The 26759-nt window shown below is 39.7% G+C and overlaps 2 protein-coding genes across 8 annotated transcripts in view; one reads left to right on the top strand and one right to left on the bottom strand.

Moving 5' to 3' along the window:
- The window catches only part of HSDL2 (hydroxysteroid dehydrogenase like 2), a 179342-nt gene extending 172635 nt beyond the window's left edge, over positions 1–6707 (bottom strand). The window contains exon 1 of the mRNA XM_043976809.1: positions 6682–6707. Coding sequence (XP_043832744.1) covers positions 6682–6692 — 11 coding nt within the window. The 5' untranslated portion in view covers positions 6693–6707. The remainder of the gene's footprint in view (positions 1–6681) is intronic.
- PTBP3 (polypyrimidine tract binding protein 3) overlaps positions 3702–26759 on the top strand; it is a 108613-nt gene continuing 85555 nt past the window's right edge. For 2 of the 7 annotated variants that reach the window (XM_043976801.1, XM_043976804.1), the window contains exons 1-2: positions 3984–4311; positions 9581–9614. Coding sequence is in view for 2 of the 7 variants with exons in the window: in XM_043976799.1 (XP_043832734.1) it covers positions 4189–4311 (123 nt within the window). In the remaining 5 variants the exon portion in view is untranslated. Of the gene's footprint in view, positions 3824–3983; positions 4312–5049; positions 5376–9580; positions 9615–26759 lie in introns of those variants that run through there. The other 5 variants (XM_043976799.1, XM_043976800.1, XM_043976806.1 and 2 more) reach the window with 5 other exon arrangements.

Below are 26759 nucleotides of genomic sequence, written 5' to 3'. Positions count from 1 at the left end.
CTGTGGGAGCCCTTAAGAGGTAGAAGCTGAACTTTTCCCTCTTTGTTAAAGATGTCTAGCAAGTAAACAAAAAGTATCAGGGCCCCTTGTCCTTTAGATGTTGCTAGTTCTGGGGGAGGATCCTGAGGTGACCCTGACCTTAGCTGAGCTGGTCCTAGCTCCAGGAAACTACATTGATATAAGCTCCATTCATTATAGGAAGTGTGCCACTGTAACCATGGTGACTCAGACACTATCCCAGCCACTGTTGTATCAATTACTCCCAGAATGATTTGTCCACCACTGCCATCTGCTTGCCACATGAGAAGAATGGTTTCCTAGTACATTAGGCTTCCCTCCAGAGGTTTTCCTATGTTAATTACCACATATTCTTGTGGTGTCTTACCTCAGGAGGGCCACTCCTCAGTTTTTCACCAAATTCTAAGCAACCTATTTCCAGGATGTTGCAGAAGTATAGCTTACTATAGGGGAGGGAGGGGTTGTGTGGTGCTTCATGTTGTATTAAGCCAGGTAGTTTGGTTTCCCATACCTAAAACAAAACCAATGACTCTCTCAATATTCCTGCCATTGGGACAACTGGGCTCTTTATTGTCTTTTACTCCAATGGATTTCTTCAGAGGCCATTTAGTCCAACCTTTACCTGTTTTTCTTCCCATCTTCTGGTTTATTGGGCAAACCTCTAACCCATCTTTATTGCTTTTCATCTATCACCAGGTTGCATAGTGAGGCAGCTAAGGTCTGTGGAGTCCTATGGTTTTACTTATGCTGTATTGGCCTTGAGATGATCATTTAACCTTCTTCTGAAAAATCCCAATTAGTACTCTTTCTTCCCAGTCTAGGGTAGGGCAAAGTTTCCAGAATAATTTATTTTTCAATTAATAGCCTATTCTGTTTTAATCCTAACATTGTCATAGCATTATTCTTTCTGTACTTGTATCCATATTTCTGAGAAATTATTTTATGAACTGTGGTTAGTTCATTAATAATGAACTTTCCTCTATTTGTGTACTGTCCAATCAAGAATGGATCCCCCTCTGTCAATGACCAATACCACTTGTGTTTGATTGGTAGCAAAGATTCAGACCTACATTTTAAAGGACAACTGGCTATGGGCAAAGAAGGTCAATATGGTCTGCTGCTGTATCTGGAAAATGGATCAGAGCACTGTAATGGGCTTTGGCAGAAGAGGAACTACTCTTATGGGAGAGGTAGTCACAGTCACCTCTAAGGACTGTATGTCCTCTCTTGGCCAATTCCTGTCTGAGGTTCTTGCAACCTCGCTGTTTCCTCACCTTTTTCAGGGTAAATGGGACATGGGTAAATAACTACCTTCATACTGGTGTAACTGACTTGGTCAACAAAGATGTCCATGGCAGGGTACATCTTTCCTAGTAATGGAGTACAGAGTTCAGTTGTGAAGAATTACATATATGGCTCTGATCCAGAATCTATAGGATATATTGGTACTACTCCAGTTCCCTTTTGCTATCTGTTCTGTGTCCTAGCTTCTAAGTAGAACAGGAACCTACCATAGATATAATATCTGCACACTTCTTGGAGCTTTATCTGCTGTTTCTCTATTCTCTCATATACTGTACTTTAACTCGTATATGGGTCTGGCTATACTGAGCAGGGTGTATTAACTCACTCCCCAATAAAGGAACTGCAAGGCTGACTTAAATGCCCATTAAGAATGGGTAGAAGAGGGGAAGCTAGGTGGCACAGTGGATAGAGCACTGGCCCTGGATTCAGGAGTACCTGAGTTCAAATCTAGCCTCAGACACTTAACACTTACTAGCTATGTGACCCTGGGCAAGTCACTTAACCCCCATTGCCCCACAAAAAAAAAATTAAAAAAAAAAAAAAGAATGGGTAGAAGGGACAGCTAGCCAGCACAGTGGATAGAGCACTGGCCCTGGATTCAGGAGGACCTGAGTTCAAATTCGGCCTCGGACACTTGACACTTACTAGCTGTGTGACCCTGGGCAAGTCACTTAACCCTCATTGCCCCACAAAAAAAAAGAAAGAAAGAAAGAAAGAATGGGTAGAATCCTTGATGTCATTTCTTATGTCCAGAAAATTTGAGTTCCTGCATTCCATGCTTATTGCCAATAAAAAAAAATATTTGGGGGGGTTCGGGGCAATTGGGGTTAAGTGACTTGCCCAGGGTCACACAGCTAGTAAGTGTCAAGTGTCTGAGGCCGAATTTGAACTCAGGTCCTCCTGAATCCAGGGCCGGTGCTTTATCCACTGCGCCACCTAGCTGCCCCTGGCCATGTTATTTCTAAGTGTAAGAAACTGGAAGCATGCTAAATTTCTCCAAATAGTAGAATCATTGTACCTTATGTAATAGAATACTATAATGTAATTAAGACTGACAAGGATGAAGAGTGTAAAAAAAAATTTAGAAAAGACTTTATGAAATAAATATCCCAATGCATGGCCACTATGTAAATTATACAGTTTCACTAATTGTATTGCCTAATGCTTGGATGTGCAGAATAGACAAAGATAAATAGAACATTGTCCCTGACTTCAAGGATTCAAAAATTAAGCAGGTGATCGGACATGTACATAAATACATTTAATACAAATTAGAACATAATTATAACTAATATAAGGCTTCAAAGTTGGCAAAGTAGTTTATATTATCTCATTTCATCCTCATATAACAACCCTATGAGGTAAGTAGTACAATTATTACTATCCATATTTTATGTATGAAGAAACTGAGGCTTTGGGAAGTTAAGCCTTACCCATTATCACATAGCTAGTAGATATTTAAGTTGAAAACTGAATCCAGGTCTCCTGATTTCAAGGCTAACTTTTTATCTATTACATTAAATCCGGCTTTCTAGCCATTGCACCTATGTTCTCAAACTATTTCTGAGCTTTACTACCTGGGTGATGGTGGGCAAGAAATCACTATCGATGGTGTGGTGATGATGGTTAGTTGAGGATAGGGACTGGAACTGAGATTTCTATGGTGTATGGAATTTTTTCTACCAATACAAGTTGGCACGTTCTCTACAATTTATAGTCTTGAGAGGCTAATCAACTTGCTCAGGATCCCACAGCCACTTTGTGTCGGAGGCAGAATTTAACTTGAGATCTCGGTTCTGAAGGCAATCACATAGCTAGTAGATATTTAAGTTGAAATTATTCTTTAACCACTTCACCACGCTGTGTCTGACTGGGTAATAGCTCACGTTAATATAGCCCTTTTAAGTTTGCAAAGCTCTTTACGCACATCATCTCAATTGAGCCTTACAACAATCCTATGAGGTAGGGATGATGATGATGATTTCAATAAGCAGATATGAGGGCAAATAGAAAAAGGCAGGAAGAATTTGTGTGGGGAAATCACAATATTCCAATTTAGCTAGGGTGCATATAAGGGAAAGTAGTACTGTATAAGGTTATAACCACACTGGAGGGCAAGGTTAAGGAATTTTGACTTTATTTAGTGGTTCAAATAAAAGTGGGAATCACTGAAGATTTTAACGTAGTAGAGCTATGTGATCAGACCTCTATAGTGTTAAGATCAGAGTCTCAGTGATAGAAGTAACTTAGAATCCATTTAGTCCAATCCTTATCTAAACACGTATCCCCTCTATAAACAGCCTAGACAAGAGATCATCCAGCCCTCCTTGAAGGGGGAAACCCCATCACCTCCCAAGGCAGCCCATTCGACTTTTGAACAGCCCTACTTGTTAAGAGTTTTTTCCTTCAACCAACCCTAAATTGACTTCTGAGCATTCCCACTTCCTAGCTTTGGTCTCTAGGACTAAACACAAGACGTTTAATCCCTATTCCTTCCAAGGTATTTTCTAGGCTGAGGAGGCTGGGAAGATACTAGGGGGTGGGTGGGTTGGGGAGGAATCATTTCTTATCCACAACTCAAGCTTCTAAAGCCTATTTCCCATTTCATGACGCATCTTTAACTCTGATATTTTCTCCATCTTACATTTTAATTCAGGCACAGACAGTAAGATGAGGACAAGCCAAAGGCTAAAAATAGCCTCAAACGTTCTCATGTTCTGCACACAATCTTTCTCCTCCTTTCTATTATTTTAAGCCTCGAACATTGATCTGAACTACAGGAATACATGGCTAACCATCTGATCTCAGCTTAGTTTAAGCTTCTTGTCCTCAATTGCTTTCTTGCTCTTCTTAGGTACCTGATTGATGCCTGTTGAACTGTACAGCCAAAACTGCGTTTCTTTTGGAAAGAGCTACATGGATATGGTGACGCTTCAGTCCTGGGAACCTCAAAAATGGGGTATTTTCTTTGGGCCTGAGCGGTCTGGGGTAAGTAAGTACCAAACCTAAGGAGGCGAGGTAGCTGTTTATCCGTTCTCTTTGACGGCCCCTCCCATCCTGGTGGTGCCCGAATACGGATTTTTAGAACGGATAACTGAAATGAAGGGCTGCTAGGAGCAGAAATACGAAGAGAAAACCTTAGATTTGGGGGTAGGGGGAGTGTGTGTGTATAGGGGGGTAATTTTCCAAGGCACAGCTAGTGTCTGGCCAGGGGCACCTCCTTCCAGGATGGAGGGGGGGAAGGGGGGAAATTGCTGTTCTCTCCAGGTGGTACTGACACCAACCCCGCAGCCCTTTTCCCTTTTAGGTTTAGGTAATTGGGATAAATAGTTGAATATTTTTGTTGGAGTGGGAATTGGAGGAGGGGAAAGGAAGGAAGGAAGGAAAGAAAGAAAGAAGGTAGAGGGACAGAAACAGAGGCAACAGAGCGCTTGCTCGCTCGTTCCTCTCCGAATCTAAGAAACAGGAAAGGAGGTGGGGCGCGGCTGGGTAGGGGGGAGTTGGGGTGGGGCGAGCTAGGTTGCACAAGGATGCGCGCACGCGCGCGCCGGCTGGGCCGGGGAGAGGTTGTGAGGGGAGGCGCGCGCACGCGTTGGGGCGTCTGGAAACTGGGAGGAGTGAACCCGAGAGGCTCGCGTTGGCCCGGCCGGCCGGGCGGGGGCGGAGAGTTTGTTCTCGAGGGCGGCGACGCGCGCGGGCGCGCCAGCCAGCCGCGTGACGGGCAGAGGAGTTGCCGGTCCCGACGCGGCGGCGGGGGCGCGCTCCCTTCTCCGCTCCTCCTCCTCTCGCTCTCTCCTACCCCGGCTGGCTGGGGGGTTGGGTGCTCCGGAGAGAGACGCCGCTCCCCTCCAGCCCGGAGCCGCCCGATCGAGTGTCCGGCCGCCTCTTCCTCTCGAGGCTCCCCCCCTTTACCCCCGCCCACGGCGTCCACGCCCTCGAGTCCCGGGGCTGCCGCTCATTGTGCTGCGCCAGGCCCGCCGGCCCGAGGACTTCCCCCGCGGCCTCTCTCCCTCCCGCCCCGAGCTCTCCCGTCCTTCCTGGGCCATGGATGGGTAAGTGCAGGCGGGCCCCCAGCCCCGAGCAGCGCCGGCCGGGGGAGCGTGGCCGAGCCTCTCGGCGCCCGCCTCGAGCCTTCCGCACCCCCCCACCCCCCACCCCTCGCCATCCCTACGCCGGCCCGGGAGCTTTGCTGGCTCGAAGCCGGGAAGAGGGCGGTGGCGGCGGGTGGAGTGGGCGCAGGAGCCCCCTCACCTTCGCGCGACTGGGCGCGGCGCCGTGTGTGCGGGGGAGGGGTGCGCGGGGCGACGGGGGTGGAAGCACCCCTGCTTCCCCTTAGGTCGGCTTTGGCTTCCTCTCCCCAACCCCCAACCCCGCTGCCCTTCTGGTGGAGCGGGGCGCCGAGGCTGGGAGGGGGCGCCGCTGGAGTGTGGGGGGGGGGCGCAAAGGAAGAGAAGGAAGGAGGGAAGGGGGTGTGTGTGTGCGCGGGTGAGCGAGGTGGAGCTGCCGCCGCCGCTGCTGCTGCTGCCGCCGGCGGCCCGGGCGGGTGGGGTGATTGCCGAGCCGCTCTCCCGGGGAAGAGCAAACCCCCGCGGAGCTCTCCCGTTGGGGCTGGAGAGGACTCAGACTGCCCGGGACTTCTTACACACACTTCCCCGTTCTCGCACCCTTGCTCCCCGCTCCCTCTCTTCTCTCTTTTATTCCTTCCCTCCCTTTTCTCCCACTCCTCTTTCCTTCTCTTTCCCCCTTACCCCCCATTTTCTCTTCCCTTCTTTCCTTTTCCTCCCTCTTCCCTAATTTCCTCTTTTCTCTCGGGATCTCCCTCTTATCATTTCTCCCCTTCTCTCTATTTTGCTCCATCCTTCCCTTTTTTCTCCTCTCCCTTTCCCCCTTTTCTCGCTCCTCCTTTTCTCGTCAGTCTTCTCTCCCTCTCCCCTTTTCCTCCCTCTTCCTCTTCTCTCCCTCTTGCCCTTTCTTTTTCTCCCTCTCCCCTTTTTTCGCTCTTCCTTTTTCTCCATCTCTCCTCCTCCCCTTTTCTCCCCCTTCCCTTTTCTCTCCCCTTCCCCTTTCTTCCTCTTCCCCTTTTCCTCCCTCTTTCTCCCTCCCCCTTCTCCCTTCCTCTCCTTTCCTCCTTTTCCTTTCCCCTTCTCGCTCTCCCCTTCTCCCCTCCCACTCCCTCTTTGCTCTCCTCCCCTTCCACGCCCCCTCCAGTCCCCTCCCCATCCTCCCCACCTCCCATCCTCGCCCGCTCCAGGTTGGGCACGGAACTTGTGTGATTAGAGTAGGTGGAGGGGTGGAAGGCTAGTAGTCCACCCCCTCCGCTCCCCCGCTCCCCCACCCCCTCTCCCTCAGCCGACTAACCGGAGTTCCATCTTGCGGTGTGTTGAGACATCTGGAAAGCCAGAGATCCGGAGTTGGAGTTGGTGTTCCTTCCCCGCAGCCCCCAGATCACTTCCGCTTAGAAAATGGTGTGTATGTGTACGGTGTTTGGAGAGCCCAGGAGGAGGAGGAGGAGGAGGAGGAGGAGGAGCTGAGCCGAGCCGAGCAGTGGCTGCTCCTGCTTGCTGCTTCGGGTGGTGTCTTGGGGGTTGGGTGCGACTTTCACTTTTCTCATGGAGTTTCTGTTTCCTGGGTAGATGGAGGAAGCTCTGCAGGTTCGGCTCTCTTCCCCCAATCTAAAGCAAATTTCGGGAAAGGAGGAGAAAGAAGTGTGTGTAGATCTCTTTTTGGAGGGAAGGAGGTGTGTGCGCTTAAGCACTGGGAGTGGATTTAGAATAGATTATAAAAGGGACCCTTTTTAACTGAGAAACTAATAGAAATGCCTATGGCTTTGAAAAGTACTTAAATCAGAGACGACTTTGGCCTTGAAATATGCTTAAGTCGGAGACTTGGCCTCTGAATATTTATGGAGAATGTTCTTGGGGGAAAGGGGAAGTTAAGAGGCAAGTGAAGATTTTATTACTGGATTGGGATCTTAGGCCATTGGTGAAAGGGTGCTTAGGCTGCAGCACGTTATAATTTTTTTTTTAAATATAAAGGGAAGTGCTGTGGTAATAACTGCTGCTACTCTTACAGGAACTATAAATCCATTTCACTCTGGTGTTAGGTTTGTTCTGCATTCCCACAGGTGGTCGATTTCTGATGCAAAATTTCTGGAACGTCTTAGACTTGTAAAGAAAAAATCTATCTGGTTTTACTTTAAAGAGAGAAAATAGTAAAACACTGCTAATTAAATCTTGTGTCTCCAGTATGTTACTATATAGTTGTGATGCTGATACACAGAGTGTAAAAAAAAAAGTGGGCTCTTCTATAGTGCGCACTCATTTGATGTTTCCTGTAGGTTTTCTCCACTAAACCTTCCTTTTACCATTTCTGATTATTAGTTCAGTTGAATGCAGAGCGAATACGGCTACAGGATAAAAAATATGACAATTTGAAGACTAAAAAAATATTTTTTAGAATACTATCACTAGTTTTGTCATTTCAAATAACATTTTAATTTCTAAGCTTAGCAAATTTCTTCAAACTATATATTAAAGTGATTTAGCATTTTGTAGCCTTACCTGAAATGCTTCAATTTGAAAGTTAGGGGGAAAAAAGTAATGTGGATTCTGTTCAATTAGATGAAAAAGTAGTTAATGCAAATTAACAAGTTTTTATAATTTGTTGTGCAGTCAGTGCTGAGAGGGGAGGGCACCCCCCCTTTGCTATTAAAAAAAAGATATAATGAGCTAATGTCATCTGGTCATAGTTATGGAAGCATAACAGCTTTTTGTGTTGGAAAATGGATCTGTACAAGCAGCTTGTGTGTTGAAATCTTTTAATTGTGAATTTTATTTGTTAAATTCTTATTCAGACAACTTAGGTGGAAGTAAAAAATACATTTTTATCTTTAATAAAACTGCTGACCTCTTAATTATATAGTATTTGGACTGGTCCGGCAGGGGGTTAAACTTAAATACTAGTAAAAAAAAATTTAAGCTTGGAATGAGTTTTTAAAGACAGTTCATTTAATCATGGGGCAGTTGATACTAAAAAGTAAGCTCATTGTGAAATTAAAGTAAATAATATAATCTATATTACTTTCTGGACAGGAATTATATAAAAATTTGTCATCTTATGCTTAAATCACAGCAAAGTACTTTAGTAAAAAAAAAAATTTTTTTGTTCAGATGTGTTAATTTTAAAACCCCAAATCATGAATGTTTATTTTTTTAAAAAACAATTGCTTTTAATGTTATAGGGTCTTGCAATCCCAGGTGATGATCAGTATGTGGTATTTTCAGTTTGTGTGGTTACAGTTTTCTCTTAAGAGTATCTGGCAACATGACTTTTAATTGATGGTAGTCTGCTTTTGGTTTGATAGATTTTTTTTTTGGTATGTCACAGAACATTAATTATAAGGGTTCTGCCCCACCTTTAAAAGGTGTGGTTCTAGACCTTTCAAGATTTTGTCCTCAGGGGCCTAATTAAACTTTCAGGGTTTCTCACAGCCCTGAAAAAAGCTTTGTGAACCATTTGCTTTAATGTACCATAGATTCAAGTTTTGAATTACCTTTTTTTAAAAAAGTTACTACACATTAGTTTTTATTGTGTCCAAATCCCAGCTGAATAAACTGAAATTCAGGATTGCTTCCTTCCCCCTCAACCTCCACCCCCACCTTCCTTCTTGGAGCCATTTTTGTATCTAGGACTTTATTAGTTTGTATGCTTTTGAAAATACTGTTTGAAATCATTTGTGAAATTTGATGTTTTATTGGTTTTAATAGTGACACAATATCTTGTTACTATTCTGGTGAGGCTTTAGAAATCTAATTATGTGAAATTTAAGTCCTTGTGTTCTTTTTAAACTTTAAACAATAATTTATACCTCTTTGACTTTGGAAGATAAAAAACTTGGGCAATTTTTATTTTGAAGATCAAGATGAAGAATAAAGGCAAATTGATAAAACATGCTAGCTATTGTTTCTACATCTGCGCAGTTGTTTTTTCTGTAGAAATGATTAATTGCAAGGAGTTTGATTTATATGTTTCTTATCTATCTCTTTAAAACTTTGCTTTGTTCATATTGTGTGTGTTACTAGTCTGTCAGTCGAATTTCCTTTGCAAAAACATTCCACTACTCATCACATTTTCACTTTTATTTACATTATTATAACAATGTTTTTTCTTTCCTCCTTTAACCTTATTTACCTCTGCCTTTATAATACTTGCTCTCTAACTTTGTTTTCCATTTTCTCTTCATTTTTTTTCCATACAGTGTTGTTACAGATCTTATAACAGTCGGTTTAAAGGTAGGAATCTTTTTCTCATCTTTCATATTCACTTTTGTATCCTCTTAATTTGTGGCATTTTCCCCTTCAGCAAAGCTATCACTTATTCACATATCATCCGTTGTGTTATTTCTATACCAGCAGTGCTCTTTTTGTTTTTGATTTAGCTATTAACAATTTATTTTGGAATGTGGTTACCGCCAATTTTTTATTATACGTATTAATGATGGGGGAGGCTTACATCATATCTTTAATATATACTGAAATAAAAAGGTGAAAATAAAAGGTGATATAAAGTCTCACTTGAACCAAATGAAGATTCTAAGAAATGTAGCAAAGAAATAGATTTTTCCTTCATCTTCCATTTCATGTACAGTAAAATTAGTGGTAAGAAACAAAGGAAATTTGTCCATTAATAGGTAATTCATAGTTTTCAGAAATAATTATACTTTGCAAATTGTTTTCTGTATAGCTTCTAAACAATATAAAAAGAGTAAGACTTATAAAAGACAACTGCTCTTAGTTTCATATAATTGACTAAAATAATGCTTATTAATGTCAAAATTTTACAAGATAGTCTCTAGGTTAGTTTAGAATTAAAAATCTACTTTATATAGTGCTTTAAGGTTTACAAATCCTTTTCCTTCCAACAATTCCTATGAGGTAGAATGCAAGTGTCATCAGGGTTTGACGTAGAATTTGACTATGGTCGTACAGTCAGAAAATGTTAAAGCAAGGATTTGAACCCAGGTCAAGTCAGTCTAGTGTGCTTTCTACTGTATTTCTTGAAGGTCTTAGAAAATCCGTTTTTACCAAAGTGGAAAATTACAAAATTCATTTTTGATGCACTACTTTTAGAAAATGTTGTAGACCAACAAATATTAAGGTAGTGTTGCTTTTTATGGTTGTACTTTTTTCTCCTTTGGTAAACATTTACATAAAATTTAAATTTGAAAATGGTAAATAAAATTCAGTGGGTATAAACTGCAGGTTTTATTCTACCCTCATGATCACTATTGAGAACATTTTATTGATTTAGGCAGAACTATGGAATTTAAGGAATAAATAGTTTGGCATTTTATGCCCCATGTTGCTTTGCTCTTATTTAAAAATTTCTGTAAGTCTAGAACTGTATTTTTAAGTCATGTAAGTTATATTAAGAAAGCTACTTGGGCATTGATTCAGTCTTTATCGATAAATATCGTTAGACATGGTATTTGTCTTGTCTGTTGCATCTTAAGAAAACTAAAACATAAAATATAAGATTTAGATACTAGGCAATAAAAATTTTAGATATTAGGCATAATAACCATGTTTTGGTGTTTAGAATTTTAATTATGTAACACCCTTATGCAGAAAGGAGAAATACAGCCAACAGTGAAGTGCTTGCTCTGAGCAGCAGAGTGCTGGGCTAAGTCACTGAGGACACAAAGACAAAATCTAAGCACTCCTTGGCCTCTCAGCGCTTGCTTTCTAATAGAGAATACCACAAGTAAACAAACACCAGGTACTTTAGGAAGGAGTGAGTACTAGCAATTCAGAGATCTGAAAAGGCTTGGAGTAGAAGATGATAAGCTGAAGTGAGCTTTGACAGAAGCCAAGAATTCCAAGAGGCGGAAGTGAGGAGGAAAGTATGAGATGGGAGATGTAATGTGGAGTTAGGAATAAGTAAGTAGGCTACTTTGTCTAAAAATAGAGGGGGCGGTAATATGAAATAAATCTGGAAATGCAACCTGGAGCTCGATTTTGAAAGGCTTTATAACGGATAACCACAGAATATTTTTTGAACAGAGAGAGTAACCTGCTTCTGCTGGTGCTTTAGGAGGATTCTTTTGGCTACAGTGAGCAGGGAAGAGAATGGAACAAGGAGACCAACCTTAAGGCTATTAAAAAAAAATTTAGGAGAGGTGTGATAGGGGCTTGGCATATTAGGGTGATGGCTGTGTCGATGGAGAGAAAAGAACTGGTGGAAGAAAAATTGTGAAGTTATTACAGGCTAGACTTTTCTATTGATTGAATATAGGGTGTGAGGGAGAGTCAGGCATGACTACTGTTGTGAGCCAGGACTCCTGGAAGGATCTTGGTACTCTCAACAGAAATTGGGCTAGGTGGGTTTAGGTGGGAATGAGGAGTTGGGCATGTTGTTTGAAATGCCTGTAAAATATCCAAGAGGAAATGTCAGATGTCATCTGGTCAGATTTAGGAGAGACTAGGGCTTCATAGATAGGATGAAATTATTCTTAGCCTGTCCTCATTCAACTTATACTTTGTTGGGAGGGGAAAAAAGCTAGCAGCTTTGAGTTTCCTTTAGGAGGGAGATACTTTAGCTGAGATTTGAAGGCAGATAGGAGAAGGAACATCCTGTATGGGGAATATTAAGCAGGCCATTTTGTCTGGAATGTAGATTAAATAGAAAAGAATAATTTGTGATTATCTTAAAAAGGTAGTCTGTAGCCAGGGGAGTTTTGTAGTTAATCCTCAAGAAAAGGGAGGCACTGACTCTTCTTGAGTATGAGGAGTAACATAGTCAGACCTGTGTTTAAGATGATCATTTTCGGGGCAGCTAGGTGATGCAGTGGATAAAGCACTGGTCTTGGATTCAGGAGGATCGGAGTTCAAATCTGGTCTCAGACACTTGACACTTACTAGCTGTGTGACCCTGGGCAAGTCACTTAACCTTCATTGCCCTGTCGTCGTCGTCGTCCCCCCCCCAATTATCACTTTGGCAGCTATCCTGAGAATAGATTATTGAAAAGAGAGGCTGGATGCAGAAAAAACAATTAGTTTATTGTAGTGGTTCAGGTGAGAGGTAATAAAGGTCTCTGTGACAAATGCAAGGGGATAGATGTAAGATGTGGTATAAGGGTAGAATTGACAATTAATTAGATGTGTGAGGGTATAGGAAAGAGGAGAGTATGACTGAAGTTGCAAACCCACAGGATTGAAATGATGGCAGTGTCCTTAACTGAGAGAGATCAGTTAAACACTTAATAACTACATTTAAGACACAGAGCTGAAATTCTCATCCTTGGAATTACAGAGATTTAAAATTGAAAAGGGACATTGCTCTCAAGCCATTTATGAGCTACTGCACAAGGTAAAAGTTATACAAGTAACTATGATAAAATTAAAGTATTAGTGCTTTGGAGAAGTATACAGCTCTGAATATGTAAAAAACAAAACTAGTAAGGAATCGATCACTACATGTAGAGAGAGAACAAGGCCTCTGACGAAGTCTCGGTGGACAGTCTTAGAATTCTGCATAGATTTTAGAGTTGAAAAGGACCTTAGAGATCACCTAGTACATTCTCTCCCTAATTTTAGAGAGAAGGAAACTGAGCTCTAGAGAGGATAAATGTAAATAGTCTGGATTCAAACCCGGGTCCTCTGACTCCAAACTTAGCTTGCTTTCTACTGCATCTTGCTGATTTCTAGGAATTAAAGGAATATGACAACAACATCAGTAGCTCTGACATACAATATTACAAAAGTGCATGACAGTGACAAAAAAACGTATGAGACTTTTGATGGAAAAATCATTTGGGGCTCAGGTAGGGGGAGGTAATCAAGGAAGACTGTGTGGAGGAGGTGGTTTTGATTTAGATTTAAAGATAGGTATGACTTAAGGCAAAGAGGAGGAGAGGGTATTTCTGGCATGGGGAACATTGTGAGCAAAGTTAAGGAGCACAGTATATCGATCAATCGGCAAGCATTTATGAAGCCTTTACTGTGTGTCAGGCACAGAGTTATGTGCTCTAGGATACAAAGAAAAAGCAAAAGCAATCCCTTATAGTCCCTACTGTCTGGAATTTACATTTGATTGGGGAGACGACTCATATGTAAATGGGAACATAGAAGATTCACACAGATTAATCTTATGGAAAATAACCTTAGAGAAGAAAACACTAGCAGTTGGGAGCACTGGGAAAGGCATTTTGCAGAAGGTGACATTAGAACGACATCTTTAACATTGTACATAGTAACAGCAACATTGTGTGATGAACAATGGTGATAGATGTGGCTCTTCTCAGCAGTGAAACGATCCAAAACGGTTTCAAAGAAACTCATGATAGAAAATGTTCTCAACATCCAGAAAAAAGAACTGTGAATTATGAATGCAGATTGAACCATATGATTTCTACATTTCCCCATCCCTGGAATGCTCTCCCTCCTCACTTATACCTCCTGGCTTCCTTTAAGACTCATCTACTAAAAGAAGTCTTTCCTGATCCCCCTTAATGCTAATGCCTTCCTTCTATCTATTAGATAGACCCCGCAAATAACTTATTTGTACAGAGCTATTTTCATGTCCTCTCAACCATTAGACCATGAGCTCCTGGAAAGTAGAGACTGTCTTATGCCTTTCTCTATCCCCAGGGCTTAGCACAGTGCCTGGTACATTAAAGTAAGCATTTGATAAATGCTTCTTATTGACTGACTGAATCTCAAAGAGATCTCAAGCTCAAAGGAAAGCACTATGTAAATCAAATTTGTTAGGATTAATTTAACGAGATAAAAACAAAATCCAGGATTAAAACCTTAAGTTTCACTTCTCAAAAGTAATAATATACCACTGAGATTTAAAAATATCTCTGCAAAAGCCCATTTCAATTTACTCATTTGAAAGTTTCTACCTTGTAAGTGTCCTTGATGAACTTTCCTCAAACCGCTTTGAAACTTACTTTTTCCTGTACTAGTGACAATGAAGTTTCAAAAAAGTCACATGAATGAAAATCATTTATCTGAATTCATTAAGCTATTTAAATTTTTACCAAGGTCTATCTATATTAGGAGCTTCATTAAGACCTATGTTTTATTGAATCTTTACAGCTCCCCTAGTACCTAGTACAATACTATTTAACACAATAAGTGCTTAATAAACATTTGGTGAACATTACCTGAAAGATAAATATAACAAAGGCAGCTCATATATCGCTTTACATTTGTCAAATTCAGTAAATTCTAATGGCCCCCTATCATTTCTAGAAAGTTCCACCATAGCCCCCAGTGTTCACTTATAGCAAAATCAGGTTCCACTGATTAACAGCATAGAAGCAAGGTAGGTTCAGCACACTTGGTGGCAACAAATGTTGGTTTTAAGAAATTGAAAATAAAAAGATATTAAGCTTTACTAATATTTAACGTATATATTGACGCTGACATCCTCAGTATCATCAGATGGTCACACTTGGTATCTGCAGTATCCTCAAGAAAGAAGTAGCGTTCCGGGGCAGCTAGGTGGCATGGTGGATGAAGCACCAGCCCTGGATTCAGGAGGACCTGAGTTCAAATCCAGCCTCAGACACTTGATACTTACTAGCTATGTTACCCTGGGCAAGTCACTTAACCCTCATTGCCCCTCCAAGAAAAAAAAAAAAGAAGTAGGGTTCCATTACATGAAGATTAACATGCACCATCATTTATTCCTTCCATTTCAGTATTTGGCAACAAAATAACAATGTCAAATCATGCAAGTGTTAAACCAAGATTTTCAGAGGTAATGAAGCATACATAGTCTATCACTCTTGACTCTTGTTTTAAAAAAAACCTTAATATTTTAGTGGGAAGAAAATATTTTTAAATTATTAAAATGAAACATTATTTTAAAAGAATTCATTTTATCTTATCTTTTAACTCATATTTCTACATATGCTCTATTATATACATCTGTGGTGTATATATAATTTATAAATACCATATACATACTCATACTGGAGGTGTATTGTCAAAAACTGTTTATCAATAGGGTACATGATCAAAAAGTTGAGGTCACTGTCAAGATAATTTAGAAGCGAATTCAGTATATACTCTTTTTTTTTTTTTTTTTGGTGGGGCAATGAGGGTTAAGTGACTTGCCCAGGGTCACACAGCTGGTAAGTGTTAAGTGTCTGAGGCCGGATTTGAACTCAGGTACTCCTGAATCCAGGGCCCGTGCTCTATTCACTGCACCATCTAGCTGCCCCTCAGTGTATATACTCTCATACTTCTGAAATGAAGTATATAAGTTTTTAAAAATATGTACCATAAAATTTAACACATATATTGTATTGGTCCACAGCTTTCAAGAGCCCACTATTACATTTTTAGAATGACTAAATAGGTAATCACTACAAATAGGGATTTATTAGTTTCCTTAATTGCCTGTAAAGCAGATTAAGCTTAGAAGTATTTTATGTACATTTATTTTTTCCAGAGAGCCCAGTTGTTAACAGGCTACCAGCATACCCCTTCATTGGCCTGTTTTGTGTGCTATTTTTGTCTCCCAATAACAATCTGGTGTCACCTGACTCAAGTACCTCTTACTACTCCAATCCATCCTCTGCACACTTGCCTAAGTGACTTCCCTAAAAGCTGGACTATTCCATTCTAGTTCCTTATTTCCTATAGAATGAAATATAAACTCCTGTGGCATTTAAAATTGTTCACAACCTGGTCTTTTCCTAAGTTTCCAATGTTAACTACTACCCTCCATGTGCTCTATTCTATCAATGCTGGCCGAATGGTTGTAAGTCTTACATACCACTCTACCTCTGCAATTCCCTCTAGGGGTATCTTGGAATCCTCACCTCTGCCTCTGCTCTTGATGAAAGAGGTTGGAAGATTGCTTGGTGGAACAATTACTTTTTCCATTCTAATTTAGAAGGAAAAATATAGGACAAAGAAGTTCTAGACAAATAGCTCAGGGTTCTTTGGATAGTCTTGAAGAAATAGACCAGTTACTGCTGGTTTTCCAAATTTATCAACTAGGAAGATAGAAAGCTTCTTTGTCCCCTGAGGCAGCCCATTCTACTTTCTCCTAGTTTAATAGTGAGGAGAGAAGCAGCTTGGCATTGTAGCTAGAAGGCCATTCTTATTTATGTATGTACGTATGTATATATGTATGTGAGTCATTTGGGGTTGCTACTTGCTCAGGGTCACATAGCCAGTAAGTGTTAAGTGTCTGAGGCCGGATTTGAACTCAGGTCCTCCTGAATCCAGGGCTGGTGCTCTATCCACTGCGCCACTTAGCTGCCCCAAAGGCCATTCTTAAGGAAAGAAAACCTGGTTTCAGGTCCAGCCTCTGACATATGCTGGCTCTGTAACCATGGGTAAGTCAGGGAACCCTCTTAGTGCCTTAATTAGCAAGTCTCAAGGATTATGTTAGTGACAAATCACATTGGCAACGGGGTTTTATATAATGGAATGGAGAGCTCTTTGTTGCTGTTCTTTCCAAAATGTGGTGACCAAAACCAAACATACTTCAGATGTAGTGAGAATATATGGACAGAGTAGGGAAGGGAAGGGAACAAGCATTTATATTTTGTTCAGCCATTTTTCAGTTGTTTGACTCGTCGTGACTCCATTTGGGATTTTCTTACAAATGTACTGGAGTGGTTTGCCATTTCCTTTTCCAGTCCAGTGTTAAGGGCTAAAATTCTAGCTAAACTGTCTAAAATATCTAATGAGTGGTCGCCAATAAATTATAAACTTTAGCAAGAGTTAGACTTTTAAGCATTTATTAAGGAGAATAAGAATTTGGTAAAGTGAGAGAAAAAGGCCTAGATTCCTATCTATTAAAGGGAGAGCACATTTCTAGCTCCGCTCTCCACCAGAGTCCAGAGGAAAGAGAGCGAGCCTGAGCGCCAGTCTCTTCCTTCCTCCTCCCACTAGCCCGCGTCACTTCCTGACTCCTGGTCTTGCCCTCAAAGACCTTCCCTTCATGGGCAGAACTCTTCTACAGTAAGTATCCAGCAGGTGGCGTTATTCCAATCGTTACAGTCCCCCGTGTTGTTCCTCAAGAAACAAAATATTTCCTTGACGGAACAGTAAAAAGAATATAATAACTATTGCTAACTAATAATATGTGAACAACAATATAGAAAAGGAAGAGAGGAAAGTTTTGTCCAGAGGGGCGATTTTTTTTTGTCCTCATGAACCGACGCTTTGACATTAGTCTTGCAAAGGGAGGGCCTCTGCAGAGAATACATGTTACAGATGGTGTATATTATAACAGAAAGAGAAAAAAAAACAACAAAAACAACAAATCAAAACTGTTCATTTAAAGTCTCTGAAAGTCTTTTCTCAGATGTCCTCTAGGTGTAGTCGTGGAATGGAAGTCTTTTCAGGGGTTGATGTGTGGATGCTGGTAATCAGCCAGGAAAATTTCCTACAAAATTGAGCTTAACACAACTTTAAAATAGCTTTGTCAATAATCAAATCAAACAATGAAAGTTCTCAAAAACATGTCTAAGGGAATACAGAATCTTAGTTGTTACACATGAAACATATAATAAAACAAAAATTGAACCATTTTTTAAAATTATAATATTACTATAGTCCCCCCCTTATGGAGGGTAATTGAGAAGACAATTGCTGCGATATTAATATTTAAAAATAATTTTTATCTTTGTTTCATCACTTTTTGCATCATCTGCCTAATTATCCTCATGCCATTATGAGAAATTAAAAAATCTAATATAATTGGTAACAGGTGTCAAGGCCAAATTCAACACTGTATTTATCATGACACCTGAGATAATTATGGGGGTTACCATAAAAGAACAGAGAAATGATGGGATATGAGCATTCCCACACTTGAGCAATATGTACTGCCCATACAGTATGCCAGGCTTAAAATAGGTGGATGGAATATATGTCCATGCCACCGAACATATTGGAAGAAACTGAGTCAGACTTAATCAGATGCATGGGATTGAGATGTCCATGGCATCAGGCATATAGGAGGGAGCATAGAAGCCAGGTGTAGAAGTGAGATGGGTGGGATGAATACTTCCAGCCATCTGTACAATATTGTGGGGAAAAAGAGAATAAAATATTAAACCAAGAGAATCCAACCTCAACATTTGTCAAAAGCCGTTCCCTCGGCCATACCTTGACTTCATGCATGTCTCTCCCCTCATGTGACAGTTCAGTGTCTGCTCTTGCATGTATTCCTCTTGTGATTGGATGGCATCTTGGCCAACTGGCATCTGATAACTCAGAATAAAGGCAATTAATATCTTAAATGATAAGTTCCCATAATCCAAGTCTCATATGGATTTAAAAATTGAGGATAATAAATGATTGCAAAAAATGTGAATACATCTTGACTCAGAACACAATATATAATTATGCAACAATTTCAAATAATACCCCTTTTTTTTAAACTTAGTATACAATTACTTTTTGAAAAATCTGAACATATTTAAATACAAGTAAAGCACAACACAATCCCAAAGAAAACTTTTACAAATGTTCCCCTCTTTTTTTTTTTTTTTTGGAATATGCTTATCAAAAATAATACTTCTAGAATCAATTTACACTTGCCATGGCAACCAATTTGCCAGGGAAATGCTTTAAAGAGTTTGATCAAATAATCAGTTGAGAAAAATAACAAAAACAAATAACTCAGAATATGGGAGCACAATACTCCTAGAATTAACATTGTATTATGAAATCAAAACCATCTTGCAATGTTTCAAAATTAGAGATGAATAAATAGAAAAAAAATACACATGGAACAATAAAAGACAATGAAATTCAAACTAGGGAAATCTAAATGAATATGAACTTAATATTAATAAGAGTATTATAAAATATAAACTTGATCACATGACTATAAAAAACTTTTACAGATATTCTCCTTGTTTTAGAAACTAAGTATAAGACCCAATCTCAAAAGCATGAAAATCTCTATGAAAATAAACCCATACCATTAATTTCAAAATGTATATGTAATGGCATAGAAATCCTATGTAACCTCTGAACTGACCTTAATACTCTGAGTAAAGTTAGAACACTTTTGATTCCGATATCTAAAATCCCCAATACTCATATCAATACCTTGCTGCTTACTTCCACATTTCTGTAAAATATATACCCTTCCATGGCAAAAGAAGCGGAGTCTTGAACTATGTTGATTGTCATTCTTATTCAGCTTAAGTTTTTCTTCTTTAACCCCTCTATATTGTCTGTCAGGCTTTTCACCATACAAATGCTTTATAAGATTACTAATTAAAGACAAAAGCAGGTTAGCAAAATTATGAACAAAACGAGCATATCTGGAATTTAAAGGGTTTTCTAAGATTGTCTCAAAAGCACAGCCAGGCTGGGGAAGAGCTGAGCCTGAAACTGCAAATGTAGTTAGAGAAAGTTGAGCATGTGCATCAGTTCTCTGGACTTCCCAGGCAGGGGAAGCAATGGGCTTGGCCATGGGAGGAGTAGAGGGTGGGGTTTGGAGAGGAGGGGAGGGACCAGCGCAATTAGAATCAGACTTGATTTTGAACTCAGGCCTGGATTCCTCTTCCCCCACTTTGCCTCCAGGTGCTAGGGGATTAAAAGCTTCTAGAGGGTGGGTCATTGCCTCCAGGCATGCAAAATTAGAGCAACAATTAGTGTTAGAACTGGGAAAAGCTGCAGGAATCTCTTCAGGTTTCTCTGAAAAAGCATGGTTGGGAGAGGGGGAGATATTTCTTTGTGGGAGTACATTGCTGGCTCTTCTAACACAAATAAAAAGAAAAATAGAAAATCCACAAAAACAAAGCATTAACATGATCTTATCTCCCATTTGTCTGGTTAAACAGACTAAAATCAAAAATAGGGTAATTAGGGAGTTTAAAAGGTCCATTTGAAAAAATTTAAAGGAAAACACAGCCAGTACGCCAGTACTTAGCAGTTAAAGGGAGAGGGAGGGGAAATTTCTTACCCAACCAGAAGATCAGAAGACTGAGGGTTAGCTTTCCTCTTCGTGGTCAGCCATCTGTTAAGGGCTAAAATTCTAGCTAAACTGTCTAAAATATCTAATGAGTGGTCGCCAATAAATTATAAACTTTAGCAAGAGTTAGACTTTTAAGCATTTATTAAGGAGAATAAGAATTTGGTAAAGTGAGAGAAAAAGGCCTAGATTCCTATCTATTAAAGGGAGAGCACATTTCTAGCTCCGCTCTCCACCAGAGTCCAGAGGAAAGAGAGCGAGCCTGAGCGCCAGTCTCTTCCTTCCTCCTCCCACTAGCCCGCGTCACTTCCTGACTCCTGGTCTTGCCCTCAAAGACCTTCCCTTCATGGGCAGAACTCTTCTACAGTAAGTATCCAGCAGGTGGCGTTATTCCAATCGTTACACCAGTTTACAGATGAGGAAACTGAGGCAAACAGGCTGAGTGACTTGCCCGGCGTCACACAGCCAGTAAGGGTCCAAGGCCAGATTTAAACTCAGGTCAACTCTTCCTGAGGTCAGGCGCAGCACTCTATCCAGTGCACCATTAGCTGTATCTGAATGTAGCTGGGTTGTCAATTTCCTAATCTTGGTTTAAATATTTCAGTAAATACTTGTAGGAATATGTGATCTCATTGATGTAGGTAGGCTCTTCAAAGGTGCTTTCTCACCTTTTGGGACTCCTCTTCTCCAGTAAATCCTTCACAGGAGGTCTAACCAATGTGCTTGAGTGCCTTCTACATCTCTTGATATTTCAAGGATACTGATGGAGTATGTATCCTTCACTTTGACTTCATGACCCTGTCAAGCTTTTTAAGTCCTATCTCTTTGATGAAACCCTTTATGCCACATCTCAATCAGCTCACAAGCATTTAAGCATTTAGTATGTTCCACATGCTACTAAGAGCTCCTTTGTGGTTCTTGGGTGATACACAAATTGAATTCTTCAGAGACTAATAGTTCATATTTTCTAGCCATACAACATCACTGGAAGAATATTGACATTAAAAAAGATGGGCCTGTGTTTTGAAAGAAAGAGACAGACTGACTGACTGACTCTTAGAGTCATTAAAATATTGTACATTTTTGCAAAGCAGTCTGACCCACTATCCTCCTTCTGTTAAATCCTAGACCTTGTTCATTATTTATTTGCAGTGTTTGCCCAAGATACGTGCATTGCTAGGTCAGGATTAATGCTGTTTGAAAAATGGAAAATGCAACTTAGTTCAAATTATAAACTGATTCTAGCTTGTATTTAATGCAAGCTCAATTCAGTTAATGCCATGTGTGCTTATAGTTGAGGGTTATAACATTATGCTGTATCATCAGTCTTCATGTCCCTGTCTTCTTTTCTTTTGGGGGGGGGCAATGAGGGTTAAGTGACTTGCCCAGGGTCACACAGTAAGTGTCAAGTGTGTGAACCAGATTTGAACTCGGGTCCACCTGAATCTAGGGCCAGTGCTTTATCCACTGCGCCGCCTAGCTGCCCCCCCTAAGGATTATGTCCCTGTCTTCTTCTGTGGTATGTGATGTGTTGTCATTTACCATATTACCAACAGTTGTATAAATTTTTCTTTAAAAATAAGCCCTTAATAAAATAAATAACAGGAATAATATTTCATATGGAAACACTGGCACTGCAAAAAAAAAAAGTCTTGTTATTACATTAGAACAGAATTCTGAAGTAATTGAATGGCATGAACATGGTTATAATAATTCTAAAATAGGATGATGTGTCAGAACGCCTGAAATTAAATGACTGTAAATGACATTTTGTCATATTAGTGTAGTACTTCAGGAACTTTAAAATTTTTTAAATTTTGCTTTCTGATTTATTTTTAATAAACTTGCCTGAAATACATTTTTCTTGTGCTTAACTCTTGTGGCAATAAATAGACAAAAATTATTTTAAATTTTTTTCCTAGCATATTTCCATTAAGCTAAAACCAGTTACCATGTTTTACATATAACTTCACATAGTGTAAATTTGAGTAATGTGACTGCTTCATGGCTGTACTTATGAACTACTGGTTCTAGGAGTTGTCCGTGCAACTGTATATCATAATTGGGACAGTGGTATTATTTATAACTTTTTTGGGGGGTATGGATTGACTTTTCTGGGAAATAAGGGATCTCATTTGGGGAACTTTGTTTTTTAGGGCAATGCTTCTCCAACTTTTTGGTCTCAGAACCATCTTACACTATTAAAAATTGTTGAGGACCCCAAAGAACTTTTATTTATGTGGGTTTTAGCTACTGATATTCATTGTATTAGCTGTGTTTATTGTATTTATTAGTATTTATTGCATTATAGAAATTTTTTAAAATAATAAAAAGTTAAATATCAATTCATTTAAAATTATAGTAATTAACCCATTAAATATTAAGATAAATAAAATTTTAATGAAAAAATAGTTTTTATAAAACAAACCAAAAAAATCTGATGAGAGTGCAGATTCCTCCCCTCCCCCCCTCCCAAATCTTTTTACTGTCTGGCTTGGTAGAAGAGAGGTGGATTTTTATACCTGCCTTTGCATTCTATTTGTTGCACTGTGTTTTTGTTTTTGTTTTGTGAGGCAATTGGGGTTAAGTGGCTTGCCTAGGGTCACACAGCTAGTAAGTGTTAAGTATCTGAAGCCCATATTTGAACTCAGGTCCTCCTGAATCCAGGGCCGGTGCTCTATCCACTGGGCTACCTAGCTGCCCCATGCACTGTGTTTTTGGTTGAAGTTAGAAAATGGAGGGGTGATAATCAAAACATCTTAATATTGTTTTTACAATAGTTTTGATCAGTCAGACCCCCCCCGCCCATACCCCCAAAAGATAGACCATGACCTGAAAACTGCTGTTATAGGACTTGAGACAATTCGCCAAAGCTTAACTCCTAATGGGAACATCTGGAGGCTATCTTTTGGGGATTTGAATTCTGTGCACATCTTTGAGTATAAGCCTTACTATTTTACTTGTTCATTGATTTTCTGGCAATCATGTATGATTTTGACATGCGTGGGAGATATTTTGTTGGAGGAGAGCCTTGTTAGGTGGCATTTTGCTTTATCAAGTCAAATGCCTTTTTTTTATAGTTGTCAAACTATTGTGGGGTTTTTTGTACCTTTTAGTCAGTTGTAGAACTGAAGATGTGATTTGATATAGAATATCTTTTGTGGAAACCTGCTTACTCCCTTCTCATACCTTTATTAATGTTGTTCTTGGTGCATGTCTAGCTTATGTTCATAAAGATTTTAGAGAGATGAGAGAGGTTATTCTCACAGTTAGTTTTTCAGGTGTTTGATATACATCTTTCAGATATGTTGATGGAATATCATAATACTCTTAAAATTCTTTTCCCTCCATCATGGATTTCCTTTGTGGATACTTAATTGGTTCATTTTCTCTTTTCATTATTGTTTTCTTTAATGTCATTTCCACTTTTTCATGTATCAAATTGGGGGCTATGATGTTAGAATCTAAATATAGCAACTCTATTTTATTTTATTTTATTTTTTTGCAACTCTATTTTATTGATGCAGTCAAAGTTTGTTAGAAATCTTGACTCCCTTTTCCCCCTTTTGTTCTTCCAGTTTAACTCTTAAATACCTTTGCTATGGTCTGACATGATTGGAGTTCTTACCAGGTTTTCCATAAACTCAATTTTTCTTTTCTTAATATTTTATCAAGATTCTGTATAGTTTATAAGCCTCTGGCCTAATTTTTCTTAACATTGAACCATGTTTTCCAACATATTTTTTACCATCTTGTATTGTGCTCATCTTTGTATTGAAGTCATGGCATATCAGAGTATATGTTGATTTAATTTGGAGGCTATTACTCAGTTGTTGATAAAATTTCTGTATCTCCTCATCCTCTTCCACAAATGTTTGTGCACAGGCAACAATTGTTTTCATTGTTGTCTTGTTGCAAATGCGTAAACCTCAAGCATTGCAATACCAGAACACAAGAGTTCCATTAAGTGTTTCTTGTTGCTTTTGGATACACAGGTATTCTTCAAGACAAACTTGAGTCAACCTCTATTTAACTGTAACTTTGTTTTCTTTAATGAGAATGATAAGGTTGATAGCCTTCAATACCATGTCTACTTGTTATACATTAGAAAAGGCTCACAAAATTAGAGTACTCCGAGTTAAATATCTTGGTTTTACATCAGGATTGTTAATCATCCTCTACCCCTGTTTCTGCATCACCTCAGAGATGGAAGAGAGGCTGCTTAGGATTGAAGGCCATTTTGTAGTTTTTGTTTCAAGAATTGCTGTGGCCAAGTTATTCATCACCAAATGGTTAGTCTGCTGGTCATGAACCTTTTCCTTTTAGGCTAGGCTGGCCTTTTGAAAGGAGGCCTGATTTCTTGTCAGGCATATACCTGTTTTATTTCCAGTGTGGTAGAATTTACCAGACTTTGTGTTCCACTGGCATAGCTATCTTTGAGGAGTCATGGAGAATTGGCTTTTCTTTATGCAGCCTAGTATTTCCTTAACTTTTTTCTCTTTTCTTTTCTTCTTTTTTTTGGCAGGGCAATGAGGGTTAAGTGACTTGTCCAGGGTCACACAGCTAGTTAAGTGTCAGGTGTCTGAGGCTGGATTTGAACTCAGGTCCTCCCGAATCCAGGGCTGGTGCTTTATCCACTGAGCCACCTAGCTGCCCCCATTTCCTTAACGTTTTTGGTCATTGAGGGCAGGTAGGTGGTGCAGTAGATAAAGCACCAGCCCTGGATTCGGGAGGACCTGAGTTCAAATCCAGCCTCAGACACCTGACACTTAACTAGCTGTGTGACCCTGGGCAAGTCACTTAACCCTCATTGCCCTGCAAAAAAACTAAAACAAAACTTTTTTGCTCATTATATCTCTCAGTTGACTGTTGACCTAGCAGTCCCCTTAAAGCTAAATCTAGAGGGAATTAACTGAGTAACAGTTTTGTGAAGTAATAGAACAAAATAACAGGCAGAAACCATGTAATTCCTTTCTTACTCTGTCTGTGACTAGGAATGACAGCTGTTACTGTATCTGATGGCTTAGAACTGACTTTTGGGGGACTGGCTTTCTTTGGATTTTATATCTTTTTAACTTTTCTCTTAATGGACTGATACAGAGGTTTGATAAAAAAAGGGAATAAAGTTCAATCTTGAAGACTTGCTTATAAAAGTATGCAACTGCATGCCAAAAGGCAAAAAATCTTTTGTAAGAACAAATGAAGACTGATTTAAAAATGGCTCAGCTAGCTTCCTTCTAATTGTTATCTCAGCTTTCCATGAATGTTTCCTTGCAGTTCTTTTGGCATCAGGCTTGAGCTAATGTATGATCACTTTCACTTGAGTGACTTGACTGCCCAGGAAAAATTATTATCCTTGGGGTGTGATTGTAGCACTTCTGCTAATAGCAGATTCATGTTCTGTTAGATTTGGCAAGTTGCAGACTGATGCCCTGGATATGATAGTTTCATTAAAAGATATGTGTTTTTTGGGAGGAGGATTGGAGTTTTTGTTTCGAGTTTATAACTGTTCCAGGATGGCCTGAAGCCACACAGGTACCAAGTGGCAGAGTTGGGCATCAAACTCAGAACCTGGAGCTCCATATTTAGCCCTCTTTTCACTGCTCTGTGCTGCCTGGGCATACTTTGTTCTTGTCCTCTTGGAGCTTGTCGCCTAAAAGAGTATATTTATTTTAAAATTCTAGAATCCCTGCATTTTAGGCAGGTAGGGAGCACAGTGGCTAGAATATTGGATTTGGAACAAAGACGACCAGAGTTTGAATGCTGCCTCAGCTCAGACATATATCAGCTGTTGTGTGGCCCCATGCAAGTCATTTAACCTTTCTCAGCCTGGGTTTTCTCATCTGCAGAATGAAGATTTGTTGTGAGGATCAAAGGAAATTTTACATATAAAACACTTTTCAGACTTTAAAGTACTTTGTTAATGTTAGCTATTATTGTGCTATGGATATCTGTCATCTCCTACATCATAATTTGGGGAATATTGTGTTATCCCACCTATATTATCAGATTATGTACATGTAACATATGTAGAAAGCTTAGTTCATTGTTTTCTAGACATCTAGAAATTGTTTTAAAAAAGCAATATTGATCAAATATTTTGTTTTCATTTTGTTTGTTGTTCAGTTTCAGTCATGTCTGACTCTGTGACCCCATTTGGGATTTTCTTGGTAAAGATATCAGAGTGGTTCACCATCCCCTTCTCCAGCTCATTTTACAGGTGAGGAAACAGACAAACATGGTGAAGTGACTTATCCAGAGTCACACAGCTAGTAAGTGTCTGAGACTAGTTTTGAACTCAGGAAGACAAGTCTTCCTGACCAGGCCCAGTGCTTTGCTGCCCCATTTCATTTTGTTTAGAGATGTCTTTTTTGGAAGGAAATAGGATACATTGCTTTATCATTCTATCTTACATTAACGCTTATACTATTCCTGACTGATAAACTCAGTGATTTGCTTAGAGCACTGAGATA

This window comes from Dromiciops gliroides, chromosome 1 (genome assembly GCF_019393635.1).
Source record: "Dromiciops gliroides isolate mDroGli1 chromosome 1, mDroGli1.pri, whole genome shotgun sequence".
Classification (NCBI taxonomy): domain Eukaryota; kingdom Metazoa; phylum Chordata; class Mammalia; order Microbiotheria; family Microbiotheriidae; genus Dromiciops; species Dromiciops gliroides.
The sequence above is the reverse complement of the archived record's forward strand: the minus strand, read 5'-3'. Positions and strand labels throughout refer to the sequence as shown.